This window comes from Canis lupus, chromosome 13, assembly GCF_003254725.2.
Source record: "Canis lupus dingo isolate Sandy chromosome 13, ASM325472v2, whole genome shotgun sequence".
NCBI lineage: Eukaryota > Metazoa > Chordata > Mammalia > Carnivora > Canidae > Canis > Canis lupus.
In genome coordinates this window covers 1,785,640-1,805,643 of record NC_064255.1, presented here as the reverse complement: position 1 = coordinate 1,805,643, position 20,004 = coordinate 1,785,640, and the positions used below count along the sequence as shown (strand labels likewise).

Genomic DNA, 20,004 nt, shown 5'->3' with positions numbered 1-20,004 from the left:
CTATCTATGCTTAAAATTGATAAAAAACATTAATTTCATTATTTAGATTAAAACATTAATAAAAATGTACTAGAAAGGTTTTCTTTAACAGAGACACAGTAGGAGCTATACAGAATGATGTCATACAAGACCTGGAAATATACCTGGATAAAGAACTAGGCACAGATTGTCAATGTGGATTCTCTTCCAATTATTATCAGGTTGTTTTAAAAGGCTTAGAATTTTTTCATAATTCTCATCAAATTTTAATAAATGGATTATGTTCAAGGTTTTAAGAATAAACAGTAATAGAGAATCTCCCAGCTGAGTCACTTATTTTTTTGCCAGATATAATTTTTCAGCATCCCCAGAACACATTCTGTATCTTTAAGTTACCAAGTAAACCCATGCCTGTCAATTATCAGATTCTAATTACCCTTCAAAACTTTCTGAAAAGCTACCAGGAAACAGAATGATGAGATGACTAGTGAGTTAAAAGGAGATTAGACAAATAGAAATAAATTACACTAATTTTACGCTTCCATCACCCTAGGAGATGACTTAATAGTGAAAGGAAAAGAATTATATTGTAGTAATGAAATCAGAGAACGAATTCAAGCCCCAGAGGTGATTCCCCTAAGTTCATGTTAATACACACCTTGTGGGGGACCAAACATCAACTGGAAAAGTTTCCTGAAAACTGTTCCAGATATTTTCTCATTTAAAATGTTCCAACTTTACTTGACCCATTAGTCATCATATTACTTACATTTATGATGTATTTTGAAATCTATTACCAAAAACCCAATGGATTCAATATGGCTTGTTATACTCAAATCATAACATTCATGAAAGAAAACTTCTTTGTTAAGTGTTTCTTCCTTTGGAATTCTATTTGTAAAAGGCACTTTTTTTTTTTTTTTTTTAAAGACAAGCAAGGTTGCTAGGAAAACAGTCAGTGCATACGTGGTGGTGGCTATGTATAGGCACACGAATGATGGTGCCTCCTCCCCACCAGTCCCTACCTGGCCATGTTAGAGAGGTAAATGCAAAACACAGAAAAAAATCTGTAATTTTGTTCTGTAAATATGAAATTTAACTTCATAAAGTAAACAAACTTGACTTTATGAATTATAGCATCTCTAATAAAAATATTTTTTATTATTAGGTCACAGAACATTTTTTCTTATTCAGCAATTCAAATTCAGATTTTTGTGACAGTGTTCAAGTAAACATACTCCTTTTTTTTTTTTTTTGTAAACATACTCTTGATGATAGTGGACAGTGAAGACTCAGTATTCACAGGTATGAGAACTAGAAAACCTGGAAAGTTGCCCATGCCAATGAGATCAATGTGTTCTTACTGAAGGTGTGAAGTGTAAAGAACTCAATGGTGGCAGGTTCGTGAGTGCTTCAATTAACAATGGTTTACCAAGTGGAATTGGGAATAAGCTGTTCCACGTCTGTTGAGGAGGCTCAGTGACATGGGCTGACACATCTCTTGCCAGGGTCAGCCAGCAGCAGTTCATGGTGCATACAACTGGGATGTGGGCATCATCACCACCAGCATTACTCTCATACACATACTTTTCTGACGAAGCACAGACTCTTGACTATAGTATACTCCTCCTCCCAAAATCACAACACAAATGCTCTGATTATAGGGTAATTGAACTGGTTTTCTAAAATGAGAGTAGTAAACTGAACTTATCTAAATGAATTTCTTTCTAAATAGTCATTAAAAGGAGCTAAAGCATATTCCATTGTTCCAATAATTTTGGCAGCTCTTTTGTCCTTTTCTTTTCTTTTACTTTTTTTTTTTTTTTTTGCTTTTCTCAGTGATGGCATGTACTCATCCTTGGTTGGAGACAGTAGAGCTACTTTTTGGGAACAGTCACATTTTACTTTGAGATAAGGGAATAAGGATTCCACAGTGAGGGAAGATTAAAAATATGAAGAAGCCAATTTCTGAAGCTCCTACTTCCAAAGATGAGATAATTTGAGTAGCATTAAAAATAATGACGTAATGGGCAGCCCCAGTGGCTCAGCGGTTTAGCACTGCCTTCAGCCGGGGGTGTGATCCTGGAGACCTGGGATTGACTCCCACGTCGGGCTCCCTGCATGGAGCCTGCTTCTCCCTCTGCCTGTGTCTCTGCCTCTCTCTCTCTCTCTGTATTTGTTATGAATAAATAAAATCTTTAAAAAAAATGACTTAAGAATAATACCAAGTAACAACTAGTTGGCCACTGTTGGAATATGCTAGGAAAATAATTCAATTTCCCCCAGCTTTATTAAGGTACAAATGACAAATGCAATTTAAAAATATTTAAAGTATACACTGTGATTTGATATATGCATACATTGTAAAAAAAATTCCTCTCACTTAGAAAATCATTTTTAAAAATGGGTAAGGAACAGAATTCAGCATTTATCCTACCTTCCTTAGATGTACAATATTACTGAGTAATCAAGTAGTAGATGAGGGAAGAAACCATACAGTCCATAGCCGAACAGGAGGTTCTATATGCTATTCAGTAAACTTTTGTATATATTTGAAAATTTCCATGATATAAAAGTTGAAAAAGGCATGAGATGAGAATGTGCATGAAATATGAAAAAGTCATGTTGGAAGATGATGTTAAACCATTTTGCTGCCAAATCATCAAACCCTTCTCCTCCCTCTTCAATGTCAGTAGGTGATCCTACTTCTAGCTTTTGGAGAAAGTTAAAGCCATTACATTTCTATCAATTTCTTGCTACCAAACTAAAAACCTACCTGCATACCTGCATATGCCCCTTTCCTTCTTTTCCTTAGTTTGTTATGTAAAATAGGGAATCTGTTGCACCTCTAATTTAAAACTGGTTCTTTCAAATATGTATTCAATTCTTCTTCTTCCCTTTTTCTTAGGCACCCACCTTGATCTTTTCTCTTTTATATATTTAAGAGATAAACGGCGTGCCACATAGCAGGGGGAGCAGCAGAGGGCGAGGGAGAAGCAGGCTCCTTATTGAGCAGGGAGCCCCAGGTGAGACTCAATCCCAGGACCCTGGGATCATGACCTGAGTAAGCAGACGCTTACTGACTGAGCCACTCAGATACCCCTATTGTTAGGTTTGATAATAGTATTGTGGTCATGTTTTTAAAAATTCTTCTATTGTAGCGATACATAATGCTGAAATATTATACATGATATAATGCATGGGATTTGCTTCAAAATAATACAGAAGGTGAGGAAATAGCAGGGGTCTTTTGTTTCCCCAATTCTTTTCTCAACTGGATTCGTCTTGTGAATATTTAAATATGATAAAACCCAAGTTTCTTATGTCATAAAAAAAAACACAATAATATCTGCAAGATAGAAAGAGGGCTTCACCAGAAACCATTCATCATGGCCCCCTGATCTCAGCACTCCAGCATCTAAAACTGTGGGAAAATAAATTTCTGTTGTTTAAGCTACCAGGCTATGATATTTTGTTATGGCAGCCCAAGCTAAGACAGTAGTTAATCCTGATTACTGAGATGAAAACACTTAAAGAGAACCACACTGTTTTTGCTGTTGTTTTCATTTGTGAGAGCATGGAGAGATCATGAGTTTTGTCTTGGATATGTTTTATTTGTGACAATTATTCGTATAGGTCTGGAGCTCACGAGATCAAGACCAGTGATAAGGGATTGGTTGTTTTAGAGTCTTTGGGATATAGATTCTAATTCAAGCTATCGGCATGAATGAGAGATTACTCAAGGAAAGAAAGAGAGAAAGTAGAGGAGAGAGCCTAAGACTGCGTCTTGAAGAAGTCCAATCAGTATCCTACTGGCAGGAGGAAATTGTGGGCTAAGAGGAGAATTTGAAAAGTATAAAGTCAGAGAAGCCAAGTCAGTAGCACTTTGAGACATGGAAAGATGTGAAATTGAAAATATCTAGTAGATTTATAGACACTGTGACTACAAGTGTCTCTCCTCAGCATTGGGTTAGTTAACCTGGATAGAAACTAGTGTAGAATGCATTGAGGTAGACAGGAGGGGAAAAAAAAAAAAAAAAAAAGAAGCAGAGAGTATAAATAACTCCTTCAAGAAGTTTGTAAAGAATAATAATAAAGGGTAGTGTATGAAGCAGTACCCAGGATCATGGTTTGGGGATTTTTTTTTTTTTCCAAACTGTGATAGGGGTACCTGGGGTGGCTTAGTTGGTTATGGGTTTGACCGTTGTTTTTGGCTAAGGTAATGATGATCTTGGGTCGTGAGATGGAGCCCTCCACCCCTACCCCACATGTGGAGCTGGGAGCCTGCTTGGGATTCTCTCTTTCTCCCTCTTCCCCATCCCTGCTTGTGCTTACTCTCTCTCTCAACTGAATAAATACAATCTTAAAAAAAAAAAAAAGAACCAAACTGTGGTAAACTCTCCAAATAAAAGATCTGGTTTCTTCAACATATAAATTACCAGAGATAAAAAATGATACAGTAGAAAACTTAACTATCAAAAGAAACTAGAAAAACATATCAACCAGTACTGATATGTAGAATATATATGGCTTCTGGTTAAGATAAATCCAAGAAATATATGTGCAAATAAATACACATCCACACATTTTTCCCCCTCCTCCCTGTCCACATATATTATGAAATAAGTGGAAATTTGAACCCTAACTACATATTTGATAACACTAAAGAATGATTATTTTCAGGTTTTGTAAAAAAGATTTTCTTCCCAGTATCTATCAATTCTTTCACTTCTCCCTATTTCTATTGCCAATCCAACTTACAATTACCTCTCACCAGCACTACTGCCATATTCTCCTAATTGCTCCTTTCTATCTACTCTAGCCCGTTAGTGTTCTCCACCCTGAAACTAGAGGTATCTTTTCAAAATGCAGATATAACCATATCAACACACACACCTCCTCCCTCCCCCACTACATACATGTCCTGCTGACACCTCTTCAATGGTTCTTCACCACTTTTTTTTTTTAAGATTTTATTTATTACTCGAGATAGAGTGAGCACAGTAGCAGGGGGAGGGGCAGAGGGAAAAGGAGAAGCACTCTGCTGAGCAGGGAACCTGTTGTGGGGCTTGATCCCAAGACCCTGGGATCATGACCTGAAAGCCGAAGGCAGATGTTTAACCTACTGAGCCACCCAGGTGCCCCAGTTCCTTATCACTCTTTTTTTTTTTAAAAAGATTTTATTTATTTATTCATGACACACACACACACACACACACACACACACAGAGGCAGAGACACAGGCAGAGGGAGAAGCAGGCTCCATGCAGGGAGCCTGACAGGGGACTCGATCCTGGGTCTCTAGGATTAGGCCCTGGGCTGAAGGCTGCATTAAACCTCTGAGCCACCTGGGCTGCCCTCCTTATCACTCTTAAGAGAAAAATCTAAAATCCCTGATGTGGCCAGCAAGGCCTGGTCTCTGATCCCTTTACAGCCTCACCCCATAGCACTGGTTCCCTCACTCTTCCCTGTTTTCACTTCCTGTAATCTGACATGATAACTCTCTCCATACTGTCTTTTGCACATACTCTCCCGGAAATCCCTTCTCCCCTCTGCAGTCCTTGGTCAACTCCCTTGTATCCTGTGCAAGTCTGCTGCAGTGTCAGTTACTCCAAGAAGCTTCCCCAAATCTCCACTCTTGTGAATCCATAGAACTTCATGACATGTGTATTAGCTTATTATTGTATATCACTTTGTGTGAAAATTTGGTCAACAAATTCTGCCTTTTCTGCCAGATTACGTGAATTTTTTGAGAGAAGGGACTATCTTTTGCTCACCATTGTATTTTCAATGCTTAGAACAACGCTTGGCATATTGCAATTGCTCATCATACCTGGTGTGAAAATAAATGAAGAGTTCCATTAGGGATTAAAGCCATCAATTTAAAACTTGCAGGAATCTTAAAACAGCCCTCTTATGTCATACAAGAAAATACTGAGGCTCAAAGAAGTAAAATAATCACCTGCTTAGTAGCAGCTAAGCCAGATGACAAACAGATTAGAGAGAGCCTTGAGGGCTGAGGAGAACTTTGACCAGATGAACTCAGGGAGTTGGGTAGTCAACATCATAGGAGTTTGGCAGGGGAGGCAATTTAGCAAGGGCACAGGAGATAACAGGATTAGTGAGTAAAAGGAGAACGTGAAGTGAAGGCTGCTGATAAACAGACTGAGGAAGTAATCAGGGCATAAACCTAAACTAGGGACGTAGGAGGCATAAGGGTGGACCATTTCCAAGGAAAATGAAAAGGACTTGGAGTAAAAAAAAAAAAAAAGGATGAATCAAAAGTGATAGTAAAATTGTGAGAAAACATGACTGGAATAACATTGCTATCACTAGCCCATGTAAAGAATTTGAAGACTATACTAAGGGCAGAAATGAAAAAAGAGAGGAGAAAAAAATGGTTTAATTTAAATGGAACATATAGAATTTTAAATAACTAAACATAACTAATAGGCAGATGGAGAAATAGTTCTGGAGTTGGATAAGTCAAAATCAGAGCAAGGCATTTAGGAGTTGTCAGCATAAAAGAGACAGCTGAGGTTACTGTCTATACAGAGAGATGGACAGAAGGCCCCACACTGTGTCTGTGAGAAGGCACCAGTCAGAGAGGCAGGGGAAGACCTGCATGCAAGCACAGAGTTGGAAAGTTACAGGCAGAAGAAGCCAAATAATGTTCTTTTTCTCTCGCCTTAGTCTGCTTCATGATCCTAGAAAGATAACCCCTCATTACCCTCATTCTCTTCTGTAGAGGAAATCTGACAGAATTAGACCACATGAAGAAATAAAGAATCTAAATAATTGCCATACCACTGACTTCCCTGCAGGAGACCTTGCGCTGCTTCTTACCATCTCTCCACACCCACAAATAGCTTCTGTGACCTCTCTGGGTCCTATTGCTTAGCCAAGTGTAGTCCCCTGGAGGCACTACGGTCAGCCCGACTTTCAGAGAAGATTTAAAGTCCTTTTACTCTACAGTGTTGGTAAGAAATTAGTATGGCTTACTCAATCTACAGTGAAAAATCTGGTATTAAAATCAGGTTGTTATATGAATAGGAGAAAAAAGTTTATAAAAGCAGAAGTCACCAAGAAAAGTAAAAACATTTCAAAAATGCTCATCTGGAGATAAACAACTTAAAGTCTCTAATGTCTATTTACATAAACCTATGGTGTGCTACTATATCTAAGAAGTGCTTTAAAGTAATATTTTACATTATTTAATAAGTATATATTAAAAAAATAGGTATATATTTAAAAAAACAAGTAAAAAAAACTTTCCAAAAAAGTTTATGGAAATAGGATTATACTAAAATGTTTAGAAATTTTTTAAAAGTAAAAATTAAGATCACTGCAATCTATAAAACATAAGTTAATCCATAAAATGTTCAAAATAGGATCACAACCAATTAAAAACTGAATGGGGGAAAAATTAGAGAGGAAGACAAACCATGAGAGACTCCTAATTCTGGGAAACACACAAAGGGTTGCAGAAGTGGAAGAGGGTGGGGGGATAGGGTAACTGGGTCATGGGCATCAAGGAGGGCACTTGATGAGATGAGCACTGGGTGTTACACTATATGTTGGCAAACTGAATTTAACTAAAAAAATTTTTTTTTAAAGTCAAAATTTTAAAACAGAAGTCAAAACCAGAGCTGAAACCAATTCAGAGTCAGAATGAAAAAAAAAAAAAAACATGAAAACTATATAGGGAAATTAATGAACAGGTTAAACAGGGAGACACTAAAGAAGTGATTTTATTAAAGGAAAAAAATTTCAGTGGTTATGTGTTTCATCTAGAGACACCAGGTATACTGTATCCTAAAGTAAATGTGAAATTGCAGTCATAACTGTTTGATACAGCCATGTTACTTAATTATATGAAGACTGTAGTATGCTAATTTATAACAAAACATAAATAATGTGGTAATGTTCTCTCAATTTGGCACAAATATTTCTTTGTTGTCATTTAAATGTCATTTCATTAAATGTCATTACAGTGACAGTGTTCAAAAATGTCTGCAAAGGAACAACAAACAAAATACCAGGGAGCTCAAATGTTTTTACAAATGACCCTGAGTTAATTAGAAAAATATGCACCCTTCCCAGTTCTTCTTCTCACGTGTCAGCTCTCATTAAATTAAAAAAAAAAAATTCTCATTTCAAAGTTAAGAATACTATGGCTAACAAAACTTTTAAACTGGGATCAAGTGGGCACATTCCTATGTTTCTGTATGATGTCATACCAAGCAGTTCACAGCTGAATTTGAATTTGCAAGAACTATGAATGATTTTTCAATATAAGAAGTATCTGATCTAATGCTATTTTTTTTCTCTATAGGCTAACTGTGCTGGGAACAGGTGGCCCTGCTTTCAATTATGGAGGGCTAGCATGCCAGTGTGAGGCCTGGATTAGTTCACCTTCTCATGGGGAATTCTCCTCGGTTGAGAATGGATTTATTATGGCTTCACACATGGAATAGAGCTCACGTCAGCTGAGGGCAGTGACACATCATATGATTCAAATTAACCTGCTGTAGACTGTTCCGCAGGGCTTAGATTGTGTATTAAAATGACGACATTTTAAAAACAGCTTGAAAGAAACCAGGATTGCTGAACTGCAATGGTTCCAATTTGTTCCAACTAATCTATCACCTGCTGGAGATATCATTCTAGCTGGTTTCTGGTAGCTGCTGTTTTCCAGGTTTCTCCAAGCCACTGACCTTGCTAATGGGTACAACTGTTCCCTCTGAAGAAAGGAGATGGGGGTGAGAGAGCTTTGAAGGGCTCTTTGATGTAGAAGTTGGGACCTACTATTTGCTCTAAGGTACAATTAAGTGAACAGAGGAAATAATGGAAGACTCAAGAACTTTGAATTATTTTTCCAAAAACAAGAGTCCTAAAGAGCAGCATTTGTATCACATTGTTTAGATAAATAATCCCTGCAAAAGAAATCTGTAAGGCTGAATTCAAAAGCTGGCAAGTTTGCACCTTAAGAAGAAAACTTAAGGTTAGGTAGTTATAATCAGTATTTCCTGTATTCTTTGGCGTCATAACTTTTAGGGCCCCTGGAATGTTCATTCAGGAGCAAGAAAAGAATAAGTGGAAATATACCATTTTACAGCTATAGCGTAAAACTCTACTTAAATAGGATGTGCATCTAGATTAAAAAACGGTAGCAGAAGATTATTAATAATAACACCATATAGAAGTCAAAGTACTTTAAAAAAATTTTTTTTAAGGAAAGGAATGACCTTGGGGAGTACACAAAGCTGAAGCTTCTTCCCATATTCTCAGCCTAAATAATATTCCTATTAGTATACTATTGTCTAAAATCTGGAAAAAAAGATAATTTTCTTGAGTTACCAAAAATCTATAAAATAATACATTTCTATGGTAAGAAGTACTTTATGTATCCTGTATTTCTATTGATCCCTAAATTAATATACAGAGGCAATTTGGTTGTGTAGTAAGAGAATATAATTAGCCTATGGACTAACATCTACTTCTATTCTTTACATGACAAATTATTTACAGTAAGGAAATTTTGGTCTAAGATAGTAAATTCTGGAGTAGTTCAGACAGGTTAGGTTACTATTTAGTGAAATCCCACACAATGGATATAGCATTCAAACTAATCTTCCCTCAAATAATTTACGAAGGGAAACTTCTCTCGGTAAAATGTTTTAGACTTTGAAGTAAGAACTTAAACCATTAATCAGACACTGTATTTGATTTTTCATAATAAAAGTACCATTCAAAAAACCACTCATCACTCTTTCCATCATTCCTCTCTCCTGTGCCCCCAAATATCTGCAGTTTAGCCCTCACTAGCCATTTGTGTGTGTATGTGTATATTCATCCATTCATCTATGATTCATATAAGAACTTGTTACTTTTCATTCCCACCTTCTAGAACTACTAAACCATTTGCATTTTAACAAGCTCACCAGAGATGCTTCGAATGTACACTCAAATCTAAGAAGCGCTACTATAAAATAGTGCTTTCAATCCATTTGTTTACAAGTTTGAATATCCAGCTAGATTATCACTTACCTAATAAGCATAAAATAAAGAATGGCATATATATATAATTTTCAACTTAAAGAAGTGTACGAAACACAAAAGTAAAAACTATTTTAAAAACCACATTTCTACTATATAGTCACATTAAATGCTAGAATTATAAACATAATATTCATTCATTGATGTTTCTCTTGAAATTCAACTTGGTTGCTGTGAAAATATGGTACAGAACTATGGATTTGCAGATCCCATTCTTTTTTTTTATTTTTTTAAAGATTTTATTTATTTCATGAGAGAGAGAGAAAGAGAGAGAGAGAGGCAGAGACACAGGCAGAGGGAGAAGCAGGGAGCCCGACGTGGGACTCGATCCTGGGTCTCCAGGATCAGGCCCTGGGCTGAAGATGTCGCTAAACTGCTAAGCCACCCGGGCTGCCCAACAGATCCCACTCTTTAACAAGTCAACCAAATATAACCTAGAAGCGAATCTTCTAGCTAAAGTGAGTCAAAGACTAGATCTAAAAGAAAAAAAAAATCTGAAACTAAAAAAGAGGATAGGGAAATCCAAGTTTCTTTCTCACTTCTCCATGAACTAACCATATGTTTTTACCTAATTTCATTCATTCTAACATTTTAGTCTTTTACATGTGAACAATTCTGAAGTCAGGAAGTGCCTTGAAATGGATATAATAAGAAAGCATTGTATCATAGTTTAAATAGCAGATTTTTTTTTCTTGGTACATAAAATGTTTTTTCCTATAATTGATGATGGCTTGGAATCAATGAAATATGGTATTTCACACTCACTAGCCAAGTACTAGGACTCCTATTACTCTCAATCTATCCATTACCTCACCCCATAGGCTTCTTCCAACTTTAATGACTCTCTTAGCCTTCATCATCAGCTTCTTGCTTTCCTTTGAGTCTTTAAAACCATGTCTAGATACTTATAATGATTAGAAACAGTTCTTCATACTTCTACACCTTTTAAATCTCAGCACTGAGGAAGAATTGGGCCCCAAAGGGCCAGTGTAGGTGGCTTTAAGCTCTCTTTACTCCAGACATGATGACAAGTGGCCTTCTTCAATCTATAGCCATGGATCATAAGTACATTGGTGTGCTGTGACACACACTGAACCAGGTCCACACAGGGATATTTTTCACTCAGCAAAATGCATGCCTTGCAGAGTATTGCTAGAGATCTTAAGACCGTTTAACGCCATTGTTTTAAATACTTAATGAAGAAACTGATATTCCTTTGATGACTAATATGTTTTGAAGCACTGTAAGTATAAAATAAGATGAAAATTGAAATGTGATTTTTGTTAAATATAGGTAAGATCTCACTGAAGTGAGGGAAGAATAATACAAAGAAGAGGAACATGAGATGAAGTAAGAAGAAAATAGAGCAGAAAAGAAAGAGGAGAAGGAGAAGAGAGGAAAAATCTGTGGTTATGATAAAATTAGTGTAGGGTTGAGTGATCTAAGTCTTTGGAGTCATAAAGACCTGGGTTTGAATGGCTCCTCTGCCATTAAGACCTTGGGCATTTTACTTCACTTTTCTAAGTCTTAACCTCCTAATTTATAAAACAGGGATAATATATAGGGCCTCCTCCTTGGGTCTTTCTGAGAACATAAAGCACTTAGTACCTGGGACTAATAAGGACTCAATATATTTTGATAACTATATCTATCTATCTATCTATCTATCTATCTATCTATCTATCTATCTATCTATTATCTATCTAAAACTGAGTGTTAATGTCTCAAGTACTTTGCTAAGTATTTGAAATACATACACTTATCTAATTGAATATATCTATCTATACTATCTTATGTGTATCATTTATCCCATCCAATCCATCTCTCCATTTTATTCCTTTTTGTTACAGTAAGGAAACTGAGGCATAGAAGATTAGATCAACTGCCTAACATTACATAATTAGCAGAAAAGGTAGAAATAAAGTCTGGGGTCTTTGGCTTATAGTCAATTATTCTTTAATTGATAACTGCTTTTTTTGTCAGACCAAAGGTAATTTTTAAAAAAAGATTTTATTTATTAGAGAGAGTGAGAGGGAGAGAGAAAAAAAAAAATGAGTTGGGGGGAGGGGCAAAAGGAAAGGGAGAAGCAGGTTCCCTGCTAAGCAGGGAGCCTGATGCAGGACTTGATCCCAGGACCCTGAGATCATGACCTGAGCCAAAGGCAGATGCTTAACTGACTGAACCACCCAGGGGCCCCAGACCAAAGGTAATTTTGAATGCATATTAATATTTGCCTATTATTAATCTCTAGCTTGAGAAGAATACACTTCTGGAAAACAAATGAACTATTTATTTTTGGCAAGGAATGCCACAATCACTAACAGACCCTAAGTATATGTCAATATACTCACATGAAAATAATGTATACACATTTGAATTATGACTTTCTTACCTGGTCCATTAAGAAAGTCTTTAATTTGTAGCGTTACCAGGGAAGGTGGAATACCACTTTTGCTGTCTATTTCTCCAGGCACTGTCTGCAGCCAAACTGTGCAGTAATCAAGGGCTTCAGGCAGAGTCTTCCCAGGATCTGAAGTGACAAAATTGAAATTAAAAATGTCAATCAAAAAAAAAATGTCAATCACATCACAGAAGAAAAAATGGTTAAATTAACTTCTGTACCTCCACTGATTCATTTGGTTGTACAAATCCTTGCATGTTCTTGTATGTACTCATGTGGAGAAAGAGAAGCTCTCTGTATATTGGAATGATGAAACCATGTTTTCCAGAACCAAGCCAAAAAGGAAAGGACATTTCAAATCTTAACTCATATTATCTTTGAATGAAGGTAAAGTTTCTGTACTCTGAGCTACTGTTAATAGTTGTAGAGTTGGATTTCTTTTCTTCTTTTTTTTAAACAGGATGTTGGAAACAAAGGAAAAAAGGGTAAGCTTTTCTACTTAAAAAAACGCAAATATATGTTCAAAGATGCAGTGGATTATTACTACTTAGGGTCTATTTGATCTGTTTCAGAGTTTTACTGACATTACAATCACTTTTTACTGCTAGGCTTTTGAAGTTAACTTCAGTAGCTTTCCCATAACCTTTTTTAATGATAAAAATTGGTCAATCTTTTATTTAGTCCCAATTATGACTAAATTTTGACTTTTTTCTGTTTCGACTTTTGCTGTCACTGTGTATTTCTTACTTTTCCTGGTTTATATACTTTATTCTTTAAAAAGTGTTTTTTAGCTATTGGTGAATACAAACTGAACTTACTTTTTACTGCTTGGCAATCCAGTTTTTATTGAAATAGCTCTTTAAATAAAAACGACTGCTGTATCTTGGCATACAATGTAGTAGGCTTTAAAAAAAACCTATATAGTCACAGTTTTTCTTTAGTTCAAGATTGTTTTATTCTCTGTGTTTTAATAGCCTCTGCATGTCAATTTTATAGGGATGTCCTTGCCATAGAGTCCATCTATTCCATTTTCAGTCGATTTGAAATGTGTTATTAAAGTGTTATTTATTTTAAGTTTTATTGATTGGATTGCTTTCAAGAATAGCATTTACATACAGTGTATTATATTCAACATATGGTTATATCGTATTACTGTCATATGTGAATTGGGCATATAAATTTTGCCTTGGAATTTGTATTTCTTGACCTTATCATGTGATTATTATGAAATTTGGCACATATGAACCTTTATATGATTTCAAAGAAAATACTGAAACCAATTGATCATGACGTTAGATCTATGTGGTAAAGATCAAACACTAAGCTAGTGCATTCTTCTCTTTTCATATGATCAGTGAATTTAAAGCAATGAGAATATACATAGTAGATCCATTACAATAGTAACATTATAGTATTCTCTCTTTCAAAGAGAATGGTCAAGTGTTGTGAAACAATAGCAAAAGTCTATTTCTGGTTGGATCGATTATCAATTTGTAGGAGCTATGTAACCTGACAGGACCCAAGTGTCTACTTCTATGGTCAGTAGAACCATACTATGGTCTACTTCTATGCTCTACTTCTATGGGACTTCTATGGTCCCAACTGTGTAGCCATCATCAAGAAGTTATTATCAAGTAAATGGTACTGTGCTAGACCTGTATGAAGAGGCTTAATTCTTTTTTTTTTTAAAGATTTTTTATTTATTCATGAGAGAGAGAGAGAGAGAGAGAGAGAGAGAGGCAGAGACATAGGCAGAGGGAGAAGCAGGCTCCATGCGGGGAGCCTGACATGGGACTCGATCCCGGGACTCCAGGATCACGTCCTGGGCTGATGGCAGGCGCTAAACCACTGAGCCACCAGGCATCACAAGAGGCATAATTCTTCATTTCAAAGAGAATACAATCTAGACAGAGGATAATGATCTAACAGAGAAAATAGACATAAGTGATGTAACTAAATAGATAATGGACAGAAACGAATGTAGAAATATTAGTATGATGTGTAAAAGATTGGCAAGTAAAACAGGATAAATGAAACAAGTTATAGGAATCATATATTCAAACTCGTGATAGAAAAGGGTTATTATTAATCTATAAAAAGTTCATATAGTCAATATAGACATTATAGAGAAAAATAGGTAGAGGAAAGAATAAGCAATTATTAAATGAAGAAATTAATAAAGAGGCAAATAACAGATGATCCTGGAGACCTGGAATCGAGTCTCACGTCGGGCTTCCTGCACAGAGCCTGCTTCTCCCTCTGCCTGTGTCTCTGCCTCTCTCTCTCTCTCTCTCTCTGTCATGAATAAATAAATAAAATCTTAAAAAAATATAAAGATTATGAGATAATAAATCTTAGTAATAAAGAAAACATTTTTTAAATAAGTAGAATTTTTCACTAATCAGGCCAAGACCAAAAACTAATGCCTGTGTAGTTCACCTGCACGTACGTGCGTGCGCACGCACACACAGTGTAGAATTGCTAATCGTAGCAAATAATAGAAAACAACCTACGTGTTCATCAACAGATTAATGCTTAAACAAACAATAGTAATTCATACAATTGTTTAGAAGAATCAAGAAGATCTATATGTGTTGACATAAGAGCTATTTATATTGTCAATAGTAAACAAAGTGGAATAAGCATCTTTTCATATGCTGGCCATTTGATTCCTTTTCTACAAAGTATTTTACACTCTTTTTTTATTAGTTAATGAGTGTTAATGCTTGTTTGTTATATATAGCAAATATTTCCTCTTGGTACAGTAGCTATCCTCAAAATAAATTCTGATATTTTTTGCGTGCATACATTTTTATAGACGTGAATAAAAATCTATTAACTTTTATTTAGTGATTTATCCCTAGGTGATTATATATTTTTCTAAAGTTTCTTTTTTTTTTTTTAAAGATTTTATTTATTTATTCATGAGAGACACACAGAGAGAGAGGCAGAGACACAGGCAGAGGGAGAAACAGGTTTCATGCAGGAAGCCTGACGTGGGACCCGATCCCGGGTCTCCAGGATCAGACCCTGGACTGAAGGTGGCGCTAAACAGCTGAGCCACCTGTGCTGCCCTTTTCTAAAGTTTCTTGAAGCATTTTTAACATTTTGGTTTTGCCTTTAGCTCTTTAATCCTTCTAGAGAGCACTGTTTTATGAAAAACAGGAAAACGCTCAGCCTGATAACCATACACTAGTTAAAACAAGAAGTAGTTTTTTAATTCATCAGGTTAGCATAAATGAGAAAGACTGATAATATCTTGTGTGGAGGAGAAGGAGGAGAAATGGATCTTCCCATGCATGGCTGATAAGAGTGTAAATACAGAATATCCACATGAGTAGGGGAGAGGGTTGAAAATGAGTGTCTACCAAAATCCTAAATATCCATGCCCTTGTAATCAGAAAGACCACAAAAAGAACTCTATCTTAAAGAAATAAACCTACCTCCATGCATAGGTACATACGTACATACTGGAGAATGGTCATCTTTAGGATGATCCTAAGCCTATAACGATATCTGGATCTATATTCACAGCTGAAGCAAAAATAGGATGACACATCAAAGCATCTAAACAAACTGAAGTGAAGGGGAGCGAAGAAAGCACAGGATATTTTGACATTCTGTCTTTGTAACATTATAGACAGAGGGAAGAACCAAATTCTGGTATAATCTGAGTGAGGGTTTTCTAAGTAGGGGAGATAGGTTTTGTGCAGATTGCTTCTCTTTTCATAGAAGTTAGAGGGCCTCGCCATCTGGCACCCAGCCTTGGAGTCTGCACTGAGGCAATTACAGGGGGATACGACTTAACAGAGATGAAATAAACAAACTGGCAATAGTAGGAAACAGGATTGGGAATTAGGAATTTAAAAAAAAATGTAAAAGTCGAGGAAATGTATCTAAAGAAGCCAAACTTTCAATGACTATTTCCCCCTAAAACTACTGGTTTAATAGATATTATTGGTTTAATATGGCTACACAGCTGATGTGAAAGTACAGCTGTATTTATAGAGCTAACAGAACAGCATAACTGAAATTAGGAAAATCCAAGTTGCATGGTTGATGAATATTGAATGTACGGCAGTGGCTACTCTCCCAGTTTTAGCTGAAATCTCTACTTTGGATATGCCTCTAATCACAGTAGTTAGAAGCAGCAGTGGTAGTAGCAGAAGGGTCTGTCAGAAGCCCACAGACATAGCTCATTCAGGTCTGCAAGTCATGATTTTGTCCCTTACGCTCTAATGGCTAGATGATGAGGGGTATGATTTTTAGACTTCCTGTAATGTCTTCGATTTAACTTCTCCTTAATTCCATCATCAAGTCTAGAAAATAGGATTCATATTACACATTCCTCAGGGTCAATGTAGATAGGAAAGTACCAGATAAACTAAGATTAAAGGAGCTCGTGAATACAATATAAATAGAATGACAAAGAAGTATGACTACTTCATACTGGAAAGCTCCTTCAGACTTTGATAGTTTTCTTCTCCATACTTAACACCTACTTATTTGAGAACAGGAAGCTCTCAGAAAGAGTAAGCTCCTGCTGATGTAGGATTTATGCGGTTGTCCCTAAGCCTAAGAAACAGGAGACAGTAGTATCTTATTAGGAGTTGCAGAGGGGGGGGAATAGGTCAGAAGAAATGACAAATTGCTCATAGCCATAAATCTTGTTCAAAGTCAGTGAGAATTCACTTCAATAAGACATTGGTATTGACAAAGTTATACTATTTGTTTTTCTTCTGGGTTGACCTGGCCTCCAAAAGAAAATACTTCATCATATCATGTCACAAAGAACACCCAAAGAGAAGATTCAGGTGGTCTCCAGTCCATTCACAGATGGATCAAGATATTATTGGCGTTCACAGAGGCTTGTTTCATATTGTATTCTTTGTGTTTGTAGATTACTTTGCTCTTCTTCACAAACCTTCACTTAGCTGCTTGGGAGGTCCTCCTCTGAATCTGATAAAAGTGGTCTTTGCACTGCTGCTCATTATTAGTTTTTAACCCTTAGCAAATAGTCACACAGGTAAGTACGTTTTTGAGTAACATTTGAATTATATAAAATCTAACATGATTCAGTGTGACCAACTCTCATTTTCTTTGCAATCTTCTACTTAACAAAAAGTTTGTTTTCCAAGCTCCTATAGAACAGCTGAATGTTACAGATTTTGTAAACTTTATTCTTACACTTGATAACATTCTACTTTATTCTACTCTGCTTTGTTCTACTATATGGCAGGAAATTCTTTTCATAATTAAGCTGAATTTTTTTTTAAATTTTTATTTATTTATGATAGTCACATAGAGAGAGAGAGAGAGAGAGGCGCAGAGACATAGGCAGAGGGAGAAGCAGGCTCCATGCACCAGGAGCCCGATATGGGATTTGATCCCGGGTCTCCAGGATCGCGCCCTGGACCAAAGGCAGGCGCTAAACCGCTGCGCCACCCAGGGATCCCTTAAGCTGAATTTTTACTAAGGTCCAAATAAGACATTTCTCCACGTCAGTGATAATTTCCCCATTTTAAAGATTGACATAACACTGAATGAAGTCCAGCTACTCTAACACCAGATACTTCTAAGTGTTCGCCATTGTGGAGACAATGTTTTCATTTCTTTTGCCATGTGAATAATGAACTTTGATTTTTAAAAATCCCAGGGCCATCAGAACTTATTTGAAAGCTAAATATCTCTTATCTTTTTCCTCACTCTCCCCCCTTCCCTAACAGTTACTTTTTTCAACTTCAGATTTCCAAAACAGTTGATCATCTGTGCCTCTTTCTGCTTTCCCTTGGCCACTTTTGTGTTCAAGAACATCTCTGTAAGTAGGTTGATTAAGGAAGGCAGAATAGAAAGTAGTTAGTGCAATGGTGATTTCCCCTGGCAGTTCCAGGCCAAGATATTGTTGTGGAAAATGCAATTAACTACAGTCACAATAATGGTTTTGCCTCTTTGAATCAATTTCCTGATACCTTCGTCTTTTTTCATTTTTGTGGAAAATTAGTGCTAAAGAAAATATGGAGCAATATCAAGGATACAAAATTTTCCTTTGGTGGAAAGTTCTTGTAAACTTGTATTCCTGGAAAAAATTTTATTAATTGAAATTTTGAATATATTTTTCAGTGAGTGCTGAAAAATATAAACTTTTAGTTGATTGGGTTTTGGTGTACCTCATTTTAACCATGTTTTGTCCAAAGCAAACACTTGTCATCTTACTCCTGGTACTGCTTCTTGTTGTATTAATCTGATCCTGCTACTGCTTGCAATCCTGAGTAACAAAATCCTGCTCAATACTATCAACAACATTTGAAATTACATCATGCTTTAATTTCTAATCATATTGATGCTTATGTTATCATCCCCAAATCATTATGATTAAAATTAATGTGTTCCCTAAACTACTACTGCAGATTTAAATTTCAGTAACTCTTTGCTTTGATGTCATATTGCACTGAGTTTTCTGACAGCAGTACACGATTAAAATATCACAAATTCCTCAGAAGTGTAAAATAAATGCTTCTTTGATGTAGCACAGCCAATAGCCTCAAGATTTACTTCCGTCTTCATTTTACTAGTTCCACAAAGTCCAGAAGGATCTACTGTTTGCTTTTTTAAATGAAAGAAGACTAGATTTTATTCACTTTTTGCAAAGTCTTCAATGACCTGTTATAGGGTACAAGCGTGCTGCAGTATGCCATGGTTAATGAGCCCTGGCCAAAGTGGCATCTCAGGGAAACTGGTTCTCTTTGGCCTGTATACAGAGGATTGTTACATTTATGAAATAACATTTAAGTGACTTTTGATGAGCTCGAGAGACAACTGGCAGGTGGTAGGATGCTGTCATATAGAAGTGGTTTATGAGGGGCAGCCCCGGTGGCGCAGCGGTTTGGCGCGGCCTTCAGCCCAGGGCATGATCCTAGAGACCCGGGATCGAGTCCCACGTCGGGCTCCCTGCATGGAGCCTGCTTCTCTCTCTGCCTCTCTCTCTCTCTCTGAATGAACAAATAAATCTTTTTTTTAAAAGTGGTTTATGAAATATGACTGCCATTGACCTAGAACTTCCTGAACACTGACAGCCCTACTGTCAAAGATCTTTTTCACATTTTGTTCTATAGGACAGTTTATGTCAGTTTATAACACAGTAGAAAATTCAGGATAATGAAAAGAATATGAACTTTGGAGGCAGAAAGATTTGGGTTTGGGGCACCTGGGTGGCTCAGCGGTTGAACGTCTGCCTTTAGCTCAGGTCGTGATCCTGGGCTCCTGGGATCGGGTCCCACGTCAGGCTCCCTGCATGGAGCCTGCTCCTCCCTCTGCCTGTGTCTCTGCCTCTCTATGTGTCTCCCACGAATAAATAAATAAAAATCTTTTTTTTTTTTTTTTTAAAGAAAGATTTTGGGTTTAAGTCCTGACTCCTTAAACTGAGTAAACTACTTAACTTCATGGAGTCCCAGTTTCTATAGTCTCCAAAATGGGGTAAGACACTAGATTGTGGATTGTTGAGAATATTGTATCAGCTACTATGTGTAACATGATTTGTGTAGGACATGTCATGGTAAAAGTTCAAT

At 36.5% G+C, this 20,004-nt stretch overlaps 1 protein-coding gene across 13 annotated transcripts in view; it reads right to left on the bottom strand.

Annotated features, from left to right (window-relative positions):
• The window catches only part of VPS13B (vacuolar protein sorting 13 homolog B), a 733,580-nt gene that overhangs the window by 167,091 nt on the left and 546,485 nt on the right, over positions 1-20,004 (bottom strand). For all 13 annotated transcript variants that reach the window (XM_049093088.1, XM_049093083.1, XM_049093086.1 and 10 more), the window contains one exon: positions 12,431-12,568. In XM_049093088.1, the coding sequence (XP_048949045.1) occupies positions 12,431-12,568 (138 nt within the window). The remainder of the gene's footprint in view (positions 1-12,430; positions 12,569-20,004) is intronic.